Raw genomic sequence first — 16,856 nt, 5'->3', positions numbered from 1 at the left:
TTTTTTTTTTCCTTTCTGTGTAGCCTTGGCTGTCCTGAAACTCACTATGTAGATCAGGCTGCCCTTGAACTCACAGAGATTTGCCTGCCTCTGTCTCACAAGTGCTGGGATTAAAAGTGTACACCACCACACCCAGCTTGATTTAATTTTGGGGGGGTGTGGGGGTTGCTGTTTCAAGACAAAGCTTTCTCTGTGTAGCCCTAGTTGTTCTGAAACTCTCTCTATAGAAAAGGCTGGCCTCAAACTCACAGCAATCCACCTGCCTCTGCCTCACAAGTGCTGGGATTAAAAATGTACACCACCACTGCCTGGCGATGCATCTGTTCTTAATCTCCAGGTGACCCATCTTGACTCTTACGCTTTTTGGTTTTTTGTTTTGTTTTGTTTTGTTTTGTTTTGTTTTGTTTTTTGAGGCAGGGTTTCTCTGTGTAGCCTTGGCTGTCCTGGACTCGCTTTGTAGACCAAGCTGGCCTCGAACTCACAGCGATCTGCCTGCCTCTGCCTCCCGAGTGCTGGGATTAAAGGCGTGCGCCACCACGCCCGGCTTGACTCTTACGCTTTTTATTCATATTCCAGTATATATGCCATCCAAAAACATTCTTCTAGCACAATAGAAACTGTTTCAACTCTTTCTGGGGCCCAACCCTGATAATCAGATCCGCAGATTGGTCAGGACTGTGGTTTTAGAGCAGTGGAGCACGGCTGGGGTCAGAGAAAGAGTTCCCTGTGTATCCCAAACTGGCCCTCACACTCCTGACCCTCCTGCGTCTGCCTGCTGAGTTCCTGATGCACCACTACAGCCGGCAGCAATGGCAACTGTTAGTTTTTCATAAGCATCCTGTGCAAAGGGTGAGACTTGTCTGCATTCCTGTAGTTTAGCTACTTTTGTTCTGTTTTTGAGACTGGGTCTTAGTATGTAACTCAGGCTGGCCTGGAACGTGCGATCCTCTGCTCCTGAGGGCTGGGATTATAGAGATAGACCAGTATGCAGCAAATAGTTACATCTTGTATCAGAGATTATTTGTGTTGCTTTCTGTCCTCTTAAATAAAATGTTCCTTCTCTCTAGACCAGAAAAATCCTGTCTGCCTGTGAGAAAAACCCCACAGATGCCTGCCAGCTTAATTATGACATGCACAACCCCTTTGACATTTGTGCTGCATCTTACCGGCCCATCTACCGTGGAAAACCCGTGGAGAAGTGTCCACTCAGTGGGGCCTGCTATTCCCCTGAGTTCAAGGGGCAAATCTGCAGGGTCACTACAGTAAGTACTGTCCTCAAGAATGTGTCTAAGGGTGTTGGGGTGAGGATCCAATTACAAAACAAAAGAATGTATGTAGGCTGTTGAGGGAAGGGGCAGGAGAAGGAAGCATGGTGGTTGTTCTCTGGCCTGTGTTTGCCCAGCTCCTGAGGCAGCAACACGGGGAAAGCTAGAGCTTCAACCCACTGTTCACTTGTCAGCACCAAGCACCCATCTGAGAGTCTGGGGCATAAGCTTTCTGGGGTTCTCAGTCTTTTTGCTCTGTAACTTGATCCTGTTTGCCACTTCTGCAGGTGACAGAGATTGGCAAAGACGTGATTGGCCTGAGGATCAGTCCTCTTCAGTTTCGCTGAGGCCCTCGTGTGCAAGGTTGAGCACACACTGATCCGTCAGTCTCTAGCTGCCCTGCCCGTACAGCCGACTTCAGCTTGTTGATACTGGTCCCCCCTAAAACTTCCTGTCCTCTCTCTTCCATGGCAAATCAGAAGCTTCACGCTTGACTTGCCTCCTCCTGCAGACCTCTCTCCTGAAGGTTACTGTGGTTGTGATCATAAATGACTTTGCCTTTCCGCTGAGGTCTTCCAAGGAACGAATGAAAGCTTTGTGCTGCTTATTTGTTTAGCAAATTCTTTCAGTACTTATTCCTCCCTTACGCACCACCTTGTTTCAATTCCACCTAGAAAGCAGCGAGATGTAATAAATGCCATTTTTCCTCAGCCACATGAAATTCATAACTATCATGCACTTAATGTCATAAATAGATTCCTTCCTTCTGTGGGCCCAGACACTTCCAGGCTGAGAAGAAGTCATTTGGTTTTGGAAAATGTGTACCATTTTCCACTGATTTGTTTCTCTCCTTTCTAACCATTGTTCTTGTATTTTGTGTCTCACACTAAATAAAGTAAAGCTCCCTGGCTTACCACTTACTTCTTGGACTATTACTTTCACATCGCTGCTTAGATTCTTTGCTTCAGAATCATTTTTTAAAATTACTATATGCATTACATATATTTTTAAATTAAGCTGTAAGGAGGAAATCACTTTTTTTTTTCTCGAGAGAGAGAGAGAGAGAGTTTCTCTATGTAGCCTTGGCTGTCCTAGACTCACTTTGTGGACCAGGCTGGCTTTGAACTCACATCTATCCACCTGCCTCTGCCTCCCTGGTGCTGGGATTAAAGGCGTGTGCCACCACGTCCGGCGACATTGTTTTCTTAAGAAACATGTGCAACAGACCTGCATTGTTGGAGAATGGTATAAAGTTTCTTTTTTTTTTTTTTACTGCAACTTCCTATTCACTGCTAATTACAGCCAATATTTGCTGAGCACCTATCAGTGTCCATCACTGTTCTATGTAGTTTGCATAGTTTATTCACATAGAAGAGAATTAGTATTCAGTAAGTCATATGTTTACACTAAGTACATAGTTGTCTTAGCTTCTTTTCCTGTTACTGTGATAAAACAGCCTGACAAAAGCAGCTTAAGGGAGAAAGGGCTTATTGGGCTCACAGTGCCAGGTTACAGTCATCCATTGGTGCAGTGCAGTGAAGGTGGCGGGAACTTGAAGCAGCTGGTCACATGTCCACAGTCTAGAGCAGAGAGCACTAAGCTGGAGGGTTCCTACCAGCACTCAGCTAGAGCTGAGTATGTATGTGTGTGTGCGTGCGTGTGTCTGTGTGCACGCCACGCCTGTGTGTGTGTCCATGTGTGCATGCCTGTGCATGTGTGTCCGTGTGTGCACGCCACGCCTGTGTGTGTGTCCATGTGTGCATGCCTGTGCATGTGTGTGTGTGTCCGTGTGTGCACGCCTGTGCGTGTGTCCATGTGTGCACGCCTGTGCATGTGTGTGTGTGTGTGCGGGCGTGCTTGGCTGGTCTGCAACTTGATATGTAGAGCTAGCTAACTGGTCCTGAGCTGACAGGACTGGAGAGAGAAGTCTACCTCTTTTTAGGACCAGTGCAGAGGCTTTCCCTTTAAATGCAGGATCCCAGGCCCGGCAAATGCTGCTGCCCACAGTGGGCAAGTCCTTCCATATCAATTAACAAATAGTCATTCTTCACAGACGTTCTCTGAGGTCCTTTACCAGGTGAGTCTAGGTTATGTTGTCAGCAAGTGGGCAAATGATGCTTTTATTATTCCTATGATTTAAAATACGTAATTTCAGGCCCAGCCTTGTGGCTCCTTCTGTTCTAGCACTTATGAGGTGGAAACAACATCAAGGGTTCAAGACCAGCAAGGCATGGTGGAACATGCCTTTAATCCCAGGAGTTGGGAGGCCGAGACAAGTCTCTATGAATTTAAGACCAACCAACCTGGTCATTCACATACTGAATTCTGGCCAGCCAAGAACTACACAGTCAGTCACTTTAAAAAAAAAAAAAAAAAAAAAAAAGTTCCAGACTAGCAGTTAAGAGCATTGCTGCTCAAGCAGGGCATGGTACACGCCTGTCATCCCAGCACTCAGGGAGGTGGGTGCTCTACCTCCCTCTTCTGGTAGCCACAGGTACTGCATGCACATCGTGCACAGACTACAGAGTCAAAACATTTGTGCACAAATTTTTTGTTTTCATTTGGTTTGGTTTTTTGAGACAGGGTTTCTCTGTGTAGCCTTGGCTGTCCTGGACTCGTATCCCTGAGCAGACCAAGCTGGCCTCTGCCTCCCTGAGTGGTGGGATTACAGGCATGCGCCACCACACCTGGCTCACAATTTTTTTTTTTAAAGTCCAGGATAACCCCAGCAAGTTCAGGGCCAGTCTAGACTACCCTATCTCAAAAACAACAGTACAGGCTAGAGTGGTGGCTCTGCAGCTAAGAGCAACTATTGTTCTTCCAGAGAATCTGAGTTCAGTTGCTATCACCCAGGCGAGGTGGCTCACAAGCTCCTGTAACTCCAGCTCCAGATCCATTGTTTTCTGTTGGCCTTCATGAGCACCTGCACTTGTGCACAAACCCACATCCAGATGTACATGAACACACAGCTGGAGATGTAGTCCCATTGGTATGTGCAGGGTGCTGGCTTCATTCCCAGCACTGCTACATAGGCCAACACACACCTTTCTCAAAAATAATAAGCGCAGAAATTGTATTTAGTTACTGGGTATTGAGCCCATGGTTTTACATGATAAGGGACTATGCTAATACTGAGTTATCTATACCCACAGGAGAAAGGGTGTACAAAGCACACAGGGTTTCTTTGTGCTTCTTGAAATAGTTTCTCCTACAGCCCAAATTGGCCTTGAACTATGTAGTCAAAGACGACCTTTAAATTTTATTTCTTAAAATACTTGTTTTATGTATATGAGTGCTCTGTCCAAGTACATCTGCATGGCAGAAGAGGGCATCAGATCCCAGTATAAATGGTTCTGAGTCACCGTGTGGATGCTGGGAACTGAACTCAGGACCTCTGGAAGAGCAGTCGGTGTTCTTAACCCATCAAGCCATCTCTCCAGCTTGACCTTTTCATTTTAATCTTCTAGTCTTCTCCTGAGTGCTTAACTTTTTCATTTTAACTCATTTTTTCCAGTTAACAATATATCCTTGTAGTTTAACCGTCCATCTTTGGAACAATGCTGTCAGGCCAGTGAAATGGCCTAGGGAGTAAGGACACTTGAGGTCAAGACTGACAAGCTGAGTTTGATCCCAGAGTTCCACATGGCGGAAGGGGAGAACCTGCTCTCCCACGCTGCCGTATAGCCATCACACAAGCATCATGGTCGTGCATGCACCATCCGACCTACATACACACTCACAAGATACACTTTTTAAAATTTTATAAAAACAACTATACTGCCAGGCGTTGGTGGCACATGCCTTTCATCCCAGCATTAGAGAGTCAGAGACGGGTGGATCTCTGAGTTCAAGTCCAGCCTAGTCTCTAGCAAGTTCCAGGACAGCCAGGGCCACAAAAAAAGAAGTCCTGTCTCAGGAAAAACAAAACAACTCTACTATGACAAGTTTGCCTTGTGTACCTTTTCCCTGACCCATTCAGTTCCTATTACTATTCCCTAAACAAGTAACTAGTTACCAGTTTCCTTAAAACATTCAATATATATATGAGCAGATAAAACTGTTCTTTCCCACCTCCCTTTTATAAATGACATGGAACATAATTTTCTTTTTTATTCAATGCATTTTAAAGTTCTTCCATATATATCTATTCTCATTATATATTTTATGGTATAAAAGTGCCTTATGACTTCTGGGTTATTTGCAACCTTTTGCAATTATCAGCATTGTTGCAATAAGTAAACTTGAGCATACATTGTGTGGGTTGGGGAGGTGTGCCCGAGGCTGGACTGCAAGAGGAATACCTGCTTCAAAGACAGAACTTTCTTTTTTTATATATATATTTTCAGATTTAAGAAATGTTTTCTTAAATATAATCTTCAAACTAAGACTGCTTTCTCAAAAATTTGTATGTTATGAAAATATTTTCTCAAGTTTTATACATTCTTCCTGCAAGTACAGGCAAGAATCAGGCATGGCAGTTCACACCTAGAATTCAAATTCTCGGAAGGTGGTAGCAGAACAATTGCCTGAAGTTCAAAGCTAAAATTGCCTAAAGAGAGTCTTAAGGGCTGGAGAGTTGGCTCAGTGGTTAAGAGCACTGACTGCTCTTCCAAAGGTCCCGGGTTCAATTCCCAGCACCCATATACATGGCAGCTCACAACTGTCTGTAACTCCAAGATCTAACACCCTCACACCAATGCACATAAATCTAAAAATTAAATAAAGATATTTTAAAAAAGAGTGAGTCTTAAGAAATGGGCATCTTGGGCATTAGAGAGATGGCTTAGCAGTTAAGAACAAATACTGCTCTTGCAGAGAACTCAGGTTCACTTCCCAGCATGCACATCGGGTGGCTCATAACTGTAGCTCCAGATTTGTCACCTCTTGACCCTGAGAGCATGTGTACTCATGAACACATACACTCAAATGCATGCCCACGCACTCACATACACACATGCACACGATTTTAAATCATTAAAAACATTTTTGTTTAATCTTAGCAAGCAGATCTCTGTGAGTTCTAGGCCAGCCAGTGCTACATTGTGAGACCTTGTCTCAAAAGTCTTTTTTTATAAGTTTACAAGTTAAATTACAAGGTTGTACACAAGCATTATAAAGTGAACTTTGTCAACAAAGGTGACAATCCCTGCTTTTTGAAGCATATCTAACTGGGGGAAAATAGATATATGTGAAATAATTTTGAGTATCAATCAAGAATCTGAAGTTAATCAAGCAGGGGAGAGCTAGTAAGTCCTTAACCCTGATATTGGAAGAAAAATGCTGTGAGCAGGCTAGCGCAGGGCGGTGCACATCTGGAACCCTACTGCTTGGGAGGAGTAGGCAACAGGATGAGGAGTTCTAAGCTAGCCTGGGCTAACGGAGCCCCTGCTTCAGGCAAGCAAGAACGGGGAGGCGGGAGGCCGTAAAATATTGTCCTGTCTGTATTCACCATATAATAGGAAGGCAGACAGAGCAGTTAGGGTAAATAAAAGCATTGAAGTAGGAAGCTAGCAATTCAGTAGTAAGAAGAGCAAAGCCAGGTGTAGTGGCATACCCATTTCGTCCCAGAAATCTGGAGGCAGAGGCAGGGGTATTCTGAATTTGAGAACAGCTTGGTCTACCGAGTGAGTTCCAGGACAGCCAGGGCTACGCGCAGAAACTGTCTTGACAAAATAAAAACAACACATACATGAGTGCGCGCGCGCGCGCGCGCGCGCGCACACACACACACACACACACACACACACACACACACACACACACACACACACGAGAAAGAATAGAGAGGCTCATTTGTTATTTAGTCTTAGTTCTAGTAACTACCATCTGTGTTTCCAATTGTATCTCCAGTCAGGCTTTACAGATCGGACCAACTCTGATTTATTTGCAGATTTCACTGTGCCCAACATAAGACTGTATACAGCAGTAGATGCTGGCTTCGTGCTAAAAATAATCTTTTGTTTGTTTATCCGTTTGGGGTATGTATCAAGAAGCATGCATTAAGGTCAGAGTACAGTGCATGGTAGAAATCTCTCCTACCACGTGGGCTCTGGGGAATGAAACCAAAATTGCCTCAATTTGGCAATCCTGTCTCAGTCTAAAAAGTATACATCACTGACCAGGCAAGGTGGCCCACGCCTGTAATCACAGCACTCCGGAAGGCAAGGGACAGGCGGATCTCTGTGAGCTCGAGGCCAGTGTAGTCTGTAAGTACAGGACAGACGAAGTTATACGGAGAGGAACAAAACAATCCAAAACAAACAACAACAAAAATACACGTTACCAAGAGGAGTTTAATAGCTTCACATTTACTTGAGTCTTGTGGGGTAACCTCTGCCCTTGGGAGATGTAGACAGTAGGATGAAAACAAAACCTCTCCAGATGAAATGTTCCAGATTAAAGGGAAAGTAAACAAACAAAACGAAAGAAAATAAATCCTTCCCACCTCTTCGGCCCACCCTTCTTCCGCCCCGCCCCGCCCCCCGCCAAAAAAAAAAAAAATCAAGCTCGGCCTGGTGGGTCAAAACCAACTGCCGTGCTGTGTAGCTCTGGTGGTGGAGTGCTTGCTTAATTAGGGTAAGAACGTAAGTTTAAGACCCAGCACCAGATAAAAAACAAAAACAAACCCAGTTTCCTGTCCCTTTAAAAATGGCGGTCCTGCACAGTAGAACAATATTATTGGCTGCACGAGTCGTGGGACGTGGCTGGGGGGGGGGGATTTGGTGGCGCCAGTGGTCCCGCCTCCTACGGCAAGTCGGAGGTAGCAAGATGGCGGCCGCTGAGGAAGGTTGCGATGTTGGGGTCGAAGCGGACCGGGAACTGGAAGAGCTTCTGGAAAGTAAGAGCCCCTGATGGAAAAGGCCAGAGGTGTCGGGGGACGGGGGGGGCCACGAGGACCCATCGAGGGGTTAAATGAGCGTGAGGTTTCTGGGCGAGGCGGGAGGATGTCTCCAATAGTTGGAGGGGGGAGGTGGTCTGAGTTCGACCCCGGCCTTCATTAGCTGGCGGTGGGTGTTCACCTTGGTCACTGATTTGGCCAAACTGCAAATCTCCCTGCGGAGGGGAAACTAACTGATAAGATGTTTCACGACCCCCCCCCCCCAGCCCTCCCCTCCAACCTTCTCCTACTTTAGATTGTTGTTGAGGCAAGGATCTCACCCTGTATCTTAGGCTGGCCAGGAACTGGTCTTTCCGCCAGTGCTGAGATTCCAGGCTGGAGCCACCACGATCGGCTTTAGTATAAACTTTTGAAATCACCTCTCCTGTCAGTAGCCCTGTTCACAGAGCAAAATAACCTTTAAGCTCCAAGGGTCCTTATCCCTGTGATCGTATCTTTCTTAACCAGAAAGACATTTCTTTTACCTCATAATCTTTCCTCATTCTTTTACGAGGCCCTTAGTTCTTTTGTGTCAGTAGTTCAGGGAGATGCTTTTTAAGTTCACTGTTGTTTTGAGAGACTCGGACTCACTAAGTACTGCAGGATGGCCTTGAACTTGTGATTTTCCAATCCTCTGCCTCCCCGTTCCAGCGTGGCACCACCGTGCCTGACATCCTTTTTCATCCTTGGGAGAAACTGAGAGTGAGCCAGTCCCAGGGGAAAACATCTCAGCTCCCTGAAAACATGGTGGATGATGGTTTACTTCTTGGCCTTGCCCTCCACTCTGGTTTCCTGCCCGGAGTGAGGCCAGTACCCTTTGCCTAATCCTAGCAAGCGGAGTGGTGGTGGCGACACCCGCTTTTCAGGGCAAAGGTGAACCTTTTATCTGTTGTTTAGTCACCCGATGTGGGCGGGAAGAAAATGAACAGATTCAGTGAGGAGTGCCAATTTCACCGGATCGGCTCAGGATTACTTCATGTAAGACCAAGCAGAGCTTTAGGTACCTGGTGAGAGAAAACTAAATTGGAGCCTAATGTAAGAGGTTAATACCCTCCTGCAGAATGTGTGGAGTTTGTAGGAGTAGTAGGACCCTTGGACCGCTGGGTAGGATATTCTGTGTTTTCTTGTAGAAGGTTATTGCCTATAGGGCCTCAGAGTGGGCTCACAGAGATAAGGGAATTTCACAGTATGTATGTAGAGATTTCTCTGCACAAGTTATTTAATCCTTCCCTTCGAGTTCTGACATGAACACTGGTTCTATATAAAGGGTTTTCTTCTCCATCGGTCACAGGGAATTAGATGATTCCCAAGGAAGGTGGGAAGCCAGTGTGACCAGATCAAGAAAAGAGAGAGAAGTCCAGGAAAAGTGCCACTTCATATGATTGTTTTCCTAACAGTTTGCTCAGAATCACACTGCTTTCTAGCCTTACCCATGCCCAACATACCCGCCGTGTCTCTTGTCTCCGAAGGTGCTCTTGATGATTTCGATAAAGCCAAACCCTCCCCAGCACCCCCTCCTACCACCTCGGCCCCCGATGCTTCAGGGTCCCAGAAGAGATCGCCAGGAGACACTGCCAAAGTATAAAACCCACCCCCTTCAGGGAGGGGGAGGGTGGGCATACAGCTCAGAGCAGGGGTGGGGTTAGGCCCCCGTGGGCCAGAGGTGGGTGGAAGGATGGCTTCGCCTCACAGCGCACAGTGGTCTTCCAGGCCTCAGCTCCTGTGAAACAGGAACCTGTGGTTGTACGGAGGGACAGCAAGAAAGTGTCTTGAGAAAAAAGCAGTTTGAAGCGATGGGGTTTGTGTGCTACCTCATATTAATTACTCCTTCAGTGGCCAGATCCTTTGCTTGCTGCCCCAAGAGCAGGAGGGTTGCTCAGTGGAGGTGCTTGTGGGGAAGACGTTCTACTTCCCAGAACCACGACCTGAGCTCCTGTTCGAAGCTAGACCCACAGTGGGGCTGTGGGAGGTGACTTTTGCCCACCTCTGCCCTGCAGGATGCTCTCTTTGCCTCCCAAGAGAAATTCTTCCAGGAACTGTTCGACAGCGAGCTGGCTTCCCAGGCCACTGCCGAGTTTGAGAAGGCGATGAAGGAGCTGGCTGAAGAGGAGCCCCACCTGGTGGAGCAGTTCCAGAAGCTCTCGGAGGCAGCTGAGAGAGTGGGTGAGGAAACCCCAAACAAAACGTACTGGACAGAGAACACCAGGACTGTAAAATTGATAAAAGTCATGATGTCACAGCCATGGAGTGGAGCAAGGCAAGAGAAAGAGGAATGGAAACTTTGCTTCTGAAAGAAAAGGTTAAGATATTTTGGAAAGTAATAAAAAAGATTATTCCAGCAAGGCATAGTAGGATATTCATTCAGTCCAGCACTTAGGGGGCAAAGGCAGACGGATCTCTTGAGTTCAAGGCCAGCTTGGTCTACATAGTGAGTTCCAGGACAGCTAGAACTACACAGTGAGACCCTGCCTCAAAAATAAATAAGTAATAAAAATAAGATTATCAAAATAAATAAAATAAGATTATCCCAAAGCAAGCCTTTCTAAAAAAAATTTTTTTTAAAGATTTCTTAATTACATATACAGTGTTCTGCCTGCATGTATGCCTACACTACAGAAGAGGGCACCAGATCTCATCATAGATGGTTATGAGCCACCATGTGGTTGCTGGGAATTGAACTAAGGACCTCTGGAAAAGCAGCCAGTGCTCCTGTCCTCCAAACCAAGACCCCCCCTTTTTGGGGGGGTGGTTTTGAGACAGGGTCTCTCTGTGTAGCCTTGGCTGTCCTGGACTCGCTTTATAGACCAGGCTGGCCTCGAACTCACAGTGATCCACCTGCCTCTGCCTCCCATGTGCTGGGATTAAAGGCGTGCGCCACCACACCCGCCCCGCCCCCCCCCCCTTTTTTTTTTAAACGTACAAACCAAGCCTTTTAAAGGACAGTGTCGTGAGTGTTACTGTGGAGAACAACTAGCACATTAGCTATTTAGATTTCTGGCACAAGCGTGAAGGTAACTACAGAACAAATAAGATTTTGAAGTAGTAGCAGTTTGCTAGTAGATATGTTCTATCCAGGCTGGTGACTGCATCAGTCTAGACAAACTGACAGCTAAGAGCCTAGGTAACCCTGGTCCTTTTCTTCTCTCCTAGGCAGTGATGCAAACTCTCAACAAGAATTTACTTCTTGCCTAAAGGAAACATTAAGTGGGCTAGCCAAAAATGCCACCGACCTTCAGGTAAAGGAAAGGGGACAAGAGTCTGCTCTCAGATGCTTCCTGAGCAGTCTCACAAAATAGATGCTCTAGGGTATCTCCCAAATCTGGCCCTGCCTTGACTTTTGTTACAGGCAAATTTAGATAGTTCTTTTCCACCTGAAAGTGTGGTAAGCACTCCAGGAAAGCAGTGTTCTTGTTCACTTCTCTCTTGTCTTGTCTAGAACTCAGGCATGTCTGAAGAGGAACTGACCAAAGCCATGGAAGGGCTGGGCATGGATGCAGGTGATGGGGAGGGGAACATTCTCCCCATCATGCAGAGCATCATGCAGAACCTACTGTCTAAGGATGTACTGTACCCATCCTTGAAGGAGATCACCGAAAAGGTTTGTCAATTCCCATTTCTGCCTGTTCTCCTCACTTTGTTGTATCACCTCATGGACCACTTTGCTTGGACTGTGCATAGTAAAAGGGTAATTTGAGTAGGCAAGCACTTTTTTTGGGGGGGATTCTCGAGACAGGGTTGCTCTGTGTAGCCTTGGCTGTCCTGGACTCCCTTTGTAGACCAGACTGTCCTCAACTCACGGCACTCCCTCGGTCCTCCTGCCTCTGCCTCCTGAGTGCTGGGATTAAAGTCATGCGCCACCACTCCCGCTGGGCGAGCACATTTTTAAGATTCCTTCTTGTTGGAGGTAGAAGAAATTGTTAGTGAGAGAATAAAATTACATAGGTGATTGGATGATTTGTCCACATGGGAATGTCTGAGCTAGACAGGCAAGTTCTTCAGCTCTACGTTTTCTGTAAATTAGTTCACGACTCTGAGTTTGCCTGCTCCATTCGTTCCTGTGTTTCTAACTTTATTAGATGCTCCAGTAAGGACTCGCAGGAATCCGTGGTGGCCGTGAGCAGCTTGAGAGCAGTTTAAATGATGCTCCCCGCTTGAAAGAGCTTACAGTTCCGCTAGTGAAATCAAGTAGAGGAATAGCAGCTCTTCAGCAGTACGGGACACTGTGTGACCGAGTGAGAAATGCACAGCTAGACCAGGAGTCTGCAGGCCCCGGTTAAACAGCCTGAGTCCAGCTCTCAGGCTAAGAGTAGTTCTCGTTGTTTTTAGAAGATTTATTTTTATTACTATTTTTAAGTTAGTTTGTGTGTGTGTGTGTGTGTGTGTGTGTGTGTGTGTGTGTGTGTACACATGAGTGTATATACATGTGGCCTGTGGAGGCCACAGGCATCAAACCACCCTTGAGCTGGAGTTAGAGCTGGCAGTGAGCCACCTGTCATTGCTGGGAGTTGAACTCGAACTCAGGTCCTCTGCAAAAGCAGTTTGTACTCTTATCTGCTGAGCCGTCTCTCCAACCCTGGTTTTTTTTTTTTTTTTTTATTTTTATTTTTAAGTTTAAAAACAACAGGGCTGGAGAGAGATGGTTTATCAATTAAGAACACTTGATTGCCCACCAGGCATGGTGGCATACACCTTTAATCCCAGCACTCGAGAGGCAGAGGCAGGCAGATCTCTGAGTTCGAGGCCAGCCTGGTCTACCAAAAAAGTGCCTGGACAGGCAGGGCTATACAGAGAAACCCTGTCTTGAAAAACCAAACCAAACAAACAGTGGCTACTCTTCCAGAGGACCTGGGTTCAGTTCCCAGCACCCACATAGCAGCTCACAGTGGTCTGTGGCTCCAGTTCCAGGGGACTTGATGCTCTCTTCAAGCTTCTGAGAGCACCACACACACATATGGTACAGAGGTACATATACAGACAAAACATTCATACAAATAAAATAATAGAATGTTTAAATAACAACAGGGAGTGTGTTAGCTGCTCTTGGGAAGGACCTGGGTTTGGTTCCCGGCACCGACAATCCAGTTCTAAGGGTTCTGCCACTCCTCCCTGACCTCCAAGTGCACGAGGCATGCACAATACAGACATGCAGACAAAACACTAATGCATGCAAAATTTAAAAAATCAATCTTGACGGGTGTGGTGGCACATGGCTGTAATCCCAGCACTCAGGGAGGCAGAGGCAGGTGGATATCTGTGAGTTCGAGGCCAGCTTGGTGTACAAAGCAAGTCCAGGACAGCCAAGGCTACACAGAAACCCTGTCTCATAAGACCAAAATTAAGTAAGTAAGTAAAGTAAATACATCTTTAAAAAGCAACAGAGAACAACAGTGTTCAATGGAGACCATATGTGACCCTGGTCCTAGTTAGCTGCAGCTGTCAACTTTGACAGCCCAGAGTCATCTGAGGGAGCCTCAGTTGGAATTGCCCAGATCACACTGGACTATGGCCATGTGTGTGAGCAATTGTCTTGATTGATGGTTGCTGTGGGAGGGCATAGCCCACCGTGGGTGGCACCAATACTAGGCAGGTGGGCCTAGACTATATAAGAAATCTAAAAAAAACAAGCAAGAAAGTCAGCCAGTATGCAGTATTCCTCCGTGGTGTTTGCTTGAGTCCCTGCCCTCGGTGATGGACTGTTATCTGGAAGTGCCAGGTGAAATAAATCCTTTCCTCCCCCAAGGTGTTTTTGATGTTTTAATCTCAGGAACAGGAATGAAATGAAATAAGCCTCAGAGCCTAAAGTGTTTACTTTCTTCTTTCTCACAGATATAGTTTATTAATCTGCAGTTACCGTAAATGCCAGTATATCTAGAGGATCTGTTGGAGTCAACAGGACTTTTGCTTTTCATGATGAGCTTGCTTATTTAGCCTTGCTTTCTTCTTGGGCCTCTTCTCTTCCCATTTGAAGTCCCCTTCCCTCCTGGTTCACTTCATTCTTTCCCACCCTCCCCCTTTCCACAGTATCCAGAATGGCTGCAGAGTCACCGGGACTCTATTCCTCCAGAGCAGTTTGAAAAGTATCAGGAGCAGCACAATGTCATGGGCAAAATATGTGAGCAGTTTGAGGCCGAGACGCCCACAGACAGTGAGGCCACTCACAGGGCTCGTTTTGAGGCGGTGCTAGATCTTATGCAGCAGGTAAGGCCTCCTTTCTCTGCCTTCCCACTGGTGCTGTCCTCTTGGGTGTTGAATGAAGCTGTCTCGGAAGGCGCTACATTACTGAGCCTGGGTGGGGGAGGGAGCACAAGAAAGACCACATGCCATGGTCAGAAGAGACCAGATCACTAATCAGATGCCTTTTGTTGCTTTTGTGTCATTTTCTGTGATTTTTAATTTTTATTTCCTGTTCTTATTTTCTAGTTACAGGACTTGGGCCATCCTCCAAAAGAGCTTGCTGGGGAGATGGTGAGTATGTCTTCTCTGTTTTAACCCTGTTCCTAGTTTACAGACGCCAGCAGTCCATAGTTGATCCATGGAAGGTGGTCACTGTGGCTAGGGATGGACCTTGAGAAGCTGTAACCTGAAACAGGAGTGCTTTTCCTCAGTCCCTTCATCTCTTCTCCAGCCTCCTGGCCTCAACTTTGACCTGGATACCCTCAATCTGTCAGGCCCACCAGGTGCCAACGGCGAACAGTGTTTGATCATGTGAAACACAGCGCATTTTCTTCCCTGAGTCCCAGCCATGGGGAGCACCTGGAGTCAGCAGAGCCGCTGAGAACTGAGGCAGGAGCATCGTGTCTGGGAGCTGGGTGCCCCGCGTTCTGTATATCCCATTCGAGACCGTGCCATACCAGCTGAGGATCTGTTCTGTAGGCCGTTTCTATGAGTCCTACTCCAGCATGGTTTCTGCTGTTAAGAAACAAGCCAATTATTTGCCAGGTGAAGGAAGGCATTCCTTTTGGGGCATTTCACTTCTTCCTGCTCCCAAAATTCATGTTGCATAGGCTGCGCTCATGTTCCCCGTTATTCCCAGGGACTTCGTGCCTTGTTTCCACTCCCTCTCTTGGGTCTGGAGAGCAGGAGTTGAGTCCTGAGACTCTGTGCTTCTATTAGGGGCCTCTAGGGAATGAGGAGGAACGTAGCCTGGGCAGGGGTTAGAGGCTTGTCACCACATCTCGTCACCACATCTCGTCTTCGTTCTGAATTCTCTAAAGGGAAAGGAATTTTGCACTTATCCATGGTCAGGTTGGAAGCAAAGCCTTGGGCTTTTCCTGTACCTAGGTGCTGCGCCCTAATTTCCCTTTTCTCCTGAGAACTTAAGTTGCAACCCTGGCTCTTTGTACAACTCTGTGATTTGGGGGACTCCAGCTCTTGACCTTCCTTTGCCCCCTGACTATCCTCTTATCTCCTCTCTTTAGATTCTTATTTATTCTGGCCCATTTTAACATATGCTCTGATAGATGAAGGCCAGTCTTGTTTCCTTCCATCAATCACCTGTACCATTCTCACTAGACCCTTCTCTTTTCCCTGGCCAACACATAATTGTAGATTCAGACCTGGTAAATGCATGGCATTTCTGCCCAGATAAATTCTGGCTTCTTTGAGACATCAGATTTCCCTAGACTCCTTGGTTCAGGAAGGTGCTTGGGAAAGGGGTGTAGCCTGAGTCTTTTTTTTTCCTGCAAGCCCCATGGGGCAGTATCTAATAAATATTCTGAGCGAGTGTGTGGGTTATTTTTCATCCAGGTCTGTTTCTGATCTTCCTTGTCTTCTGTAAGCTGTAAGTGGGAAGTGTTAGGGGACAGTTGTGTGGAGTGTTGTGCTAGGCTCCACTGTGACCCAGACCCAGCCCAGGCTGCACTTCTTTGGCAAAAGAATACATATGTCTTCATCTCCTTGGTGGTTCAGTCTTCACTTTTTACATTATAATTGATCCTAATGATATATTGTTAACATGTTTTCTAAATTACCTAACTTTGAGTTGACCTTCTTCTCAATGGGTCTAAGGACCATGGCTGCCATATATATTTTATGGATATTCTTTTTGGCCCACATAGCACATAGCTGTCCTGGTTCACTTGGAAAGTAACTTTTTTGTTTGTTTTTTTGTTTTGTTTTGTTTTTCGAGACAGGGTTTCTCCGTGTATCCTTAGCTGTCCTGACTCGTATTGTAGACCAGGCTGTCCTCGAACTCACAGGGATCCACCTGCCTCTGCCTCCCGAATGCTGGGAGAAAAGTAACTTTTTAAAAATATATTTTTTATTTATTCTTTGGAATTTTATACACGGATACAATGTATTCTGATCATATCTACCACCACCACCCCTGGAAAATAACTTTTGCAAGAGCAAATTCATATTTATCATTTGAGTTTTCAAGCTCATGAATACATCATTTCCCCCAGACTAAACTCACTCAAAAAGTGCCACATATGGGGCTGGAGAGATGGCTCAGTGCTTAAGAGCACTGTCTGTTCTTCCAGAGATCCTGAGTTCAATTCCTGGCAACCACATGGTGGCTCACAACCATCTATACCCTCTTAACGCCCTCTTGTGGTATGCAGGTATACATGCAGATAGAGCACTCATATACATAAAATAAATTAAAATCTTTTTTTTTTTAAATGCCACACATCCTATGGAAGGAAATGTGCTTGAGGCCTCAGACTGTGGAGACTACACAGCTGTCACAGCTCACAGAAGACTCGGGGTCT

The 16,856-nt window shown here is 46.2% G+C and overlaps 2 protein-coding genes across 3 annotated transcripts in view; both read left to right on the top strand.

Annotated features, from left to right (window-relative positions):
- COPA (COPI coat complex subunit alpha) overlaps positions 1-2,185 on the top strand; it is a 50,931-nt gene extending 48,746 nt beyond the window's left edge. For both annotated transcript variants that reach the window (XM_084782404.1, XM_084782403.1), the window contains exons 32-33: positions 1,068-1,262; positions 1,553-2,185. In XM_084782404.1, the coding sequence (XP_084638530.1) occupies positions 1,068-1,262; positions 1,553-1,612 (255 nt within the window). In that variant the 3' untranslated portion in view covers positions 1,613-2,185. The remainder of the gene's footprint in view (positions 1-1,067; positions 1,263-1,552) is intronic.
- A 5,775-nt stretch (positions 2,186-7,960) lies between these two features.
- On the top strand, positions 7,961-15,865 carry PEX19 (peroxisomal biogenesis factor 19). The gene is made up of 8 exons (XM_084759209.1): positions 7,961-8,103; positions 9,612-9,721; positions 10,140-10,305; positions 11,293-11,378; positions 11,579-11,740; positions 14,164-14,340; positions 14,563-14,607; positions 14,768-15,865. The coding sequence occupies exons 1-8, from the start codon at positions 8,034-8,036 to the stop codon at positions 14,849-14,851; spliced, it is 900 nt and encodes a 299-aa protein (XP_084615335.1). The 5' UTR covers positions 7,961-8,033; the 3' UTR covers positions 14,852-15,865.
- Positions 15,866-16,856: the final 991 nt, after the last annotated feature.

This window comes from Acomys minous (genome assembly GCF_964271855.1).
Source record: "Acomys minous genome assembly, chromosome: 1".
NCBI classification, from domain to species: domain Eukaryota; kingdom Metazoa; phylum Chordata; class Mammalia; order Rodentia; family Muridae; genus Acomys; species Acomys minous.
This window is presented reverse-complemented; position numbering and strand designations above follow the sequence as displayed.

Coding starts and splice junctions, on each gene's coding strand:
- PEX19 (XM_084759209.1), top strand. CDS start 8,034: ATGGCGGCCGCTGAGGAAGGTTGCGATGTTGGGGTCGAAGCGGACCGG. Junction 8,104..9,611: donor ACTGGAAGAGCTTCTGGAAA/GTAAGAGCCCCT, acceptor TTGTCTCCGAAG/GTGCTCTTGATGATTTCGAT. Junction 11,379..11,578: donor AAAATGCCACCGACCTTCAG/GTAAAGGAAAGG, acceptor TGTCTTGTCTAG/AACTCAGGCATGTCTGAAGA.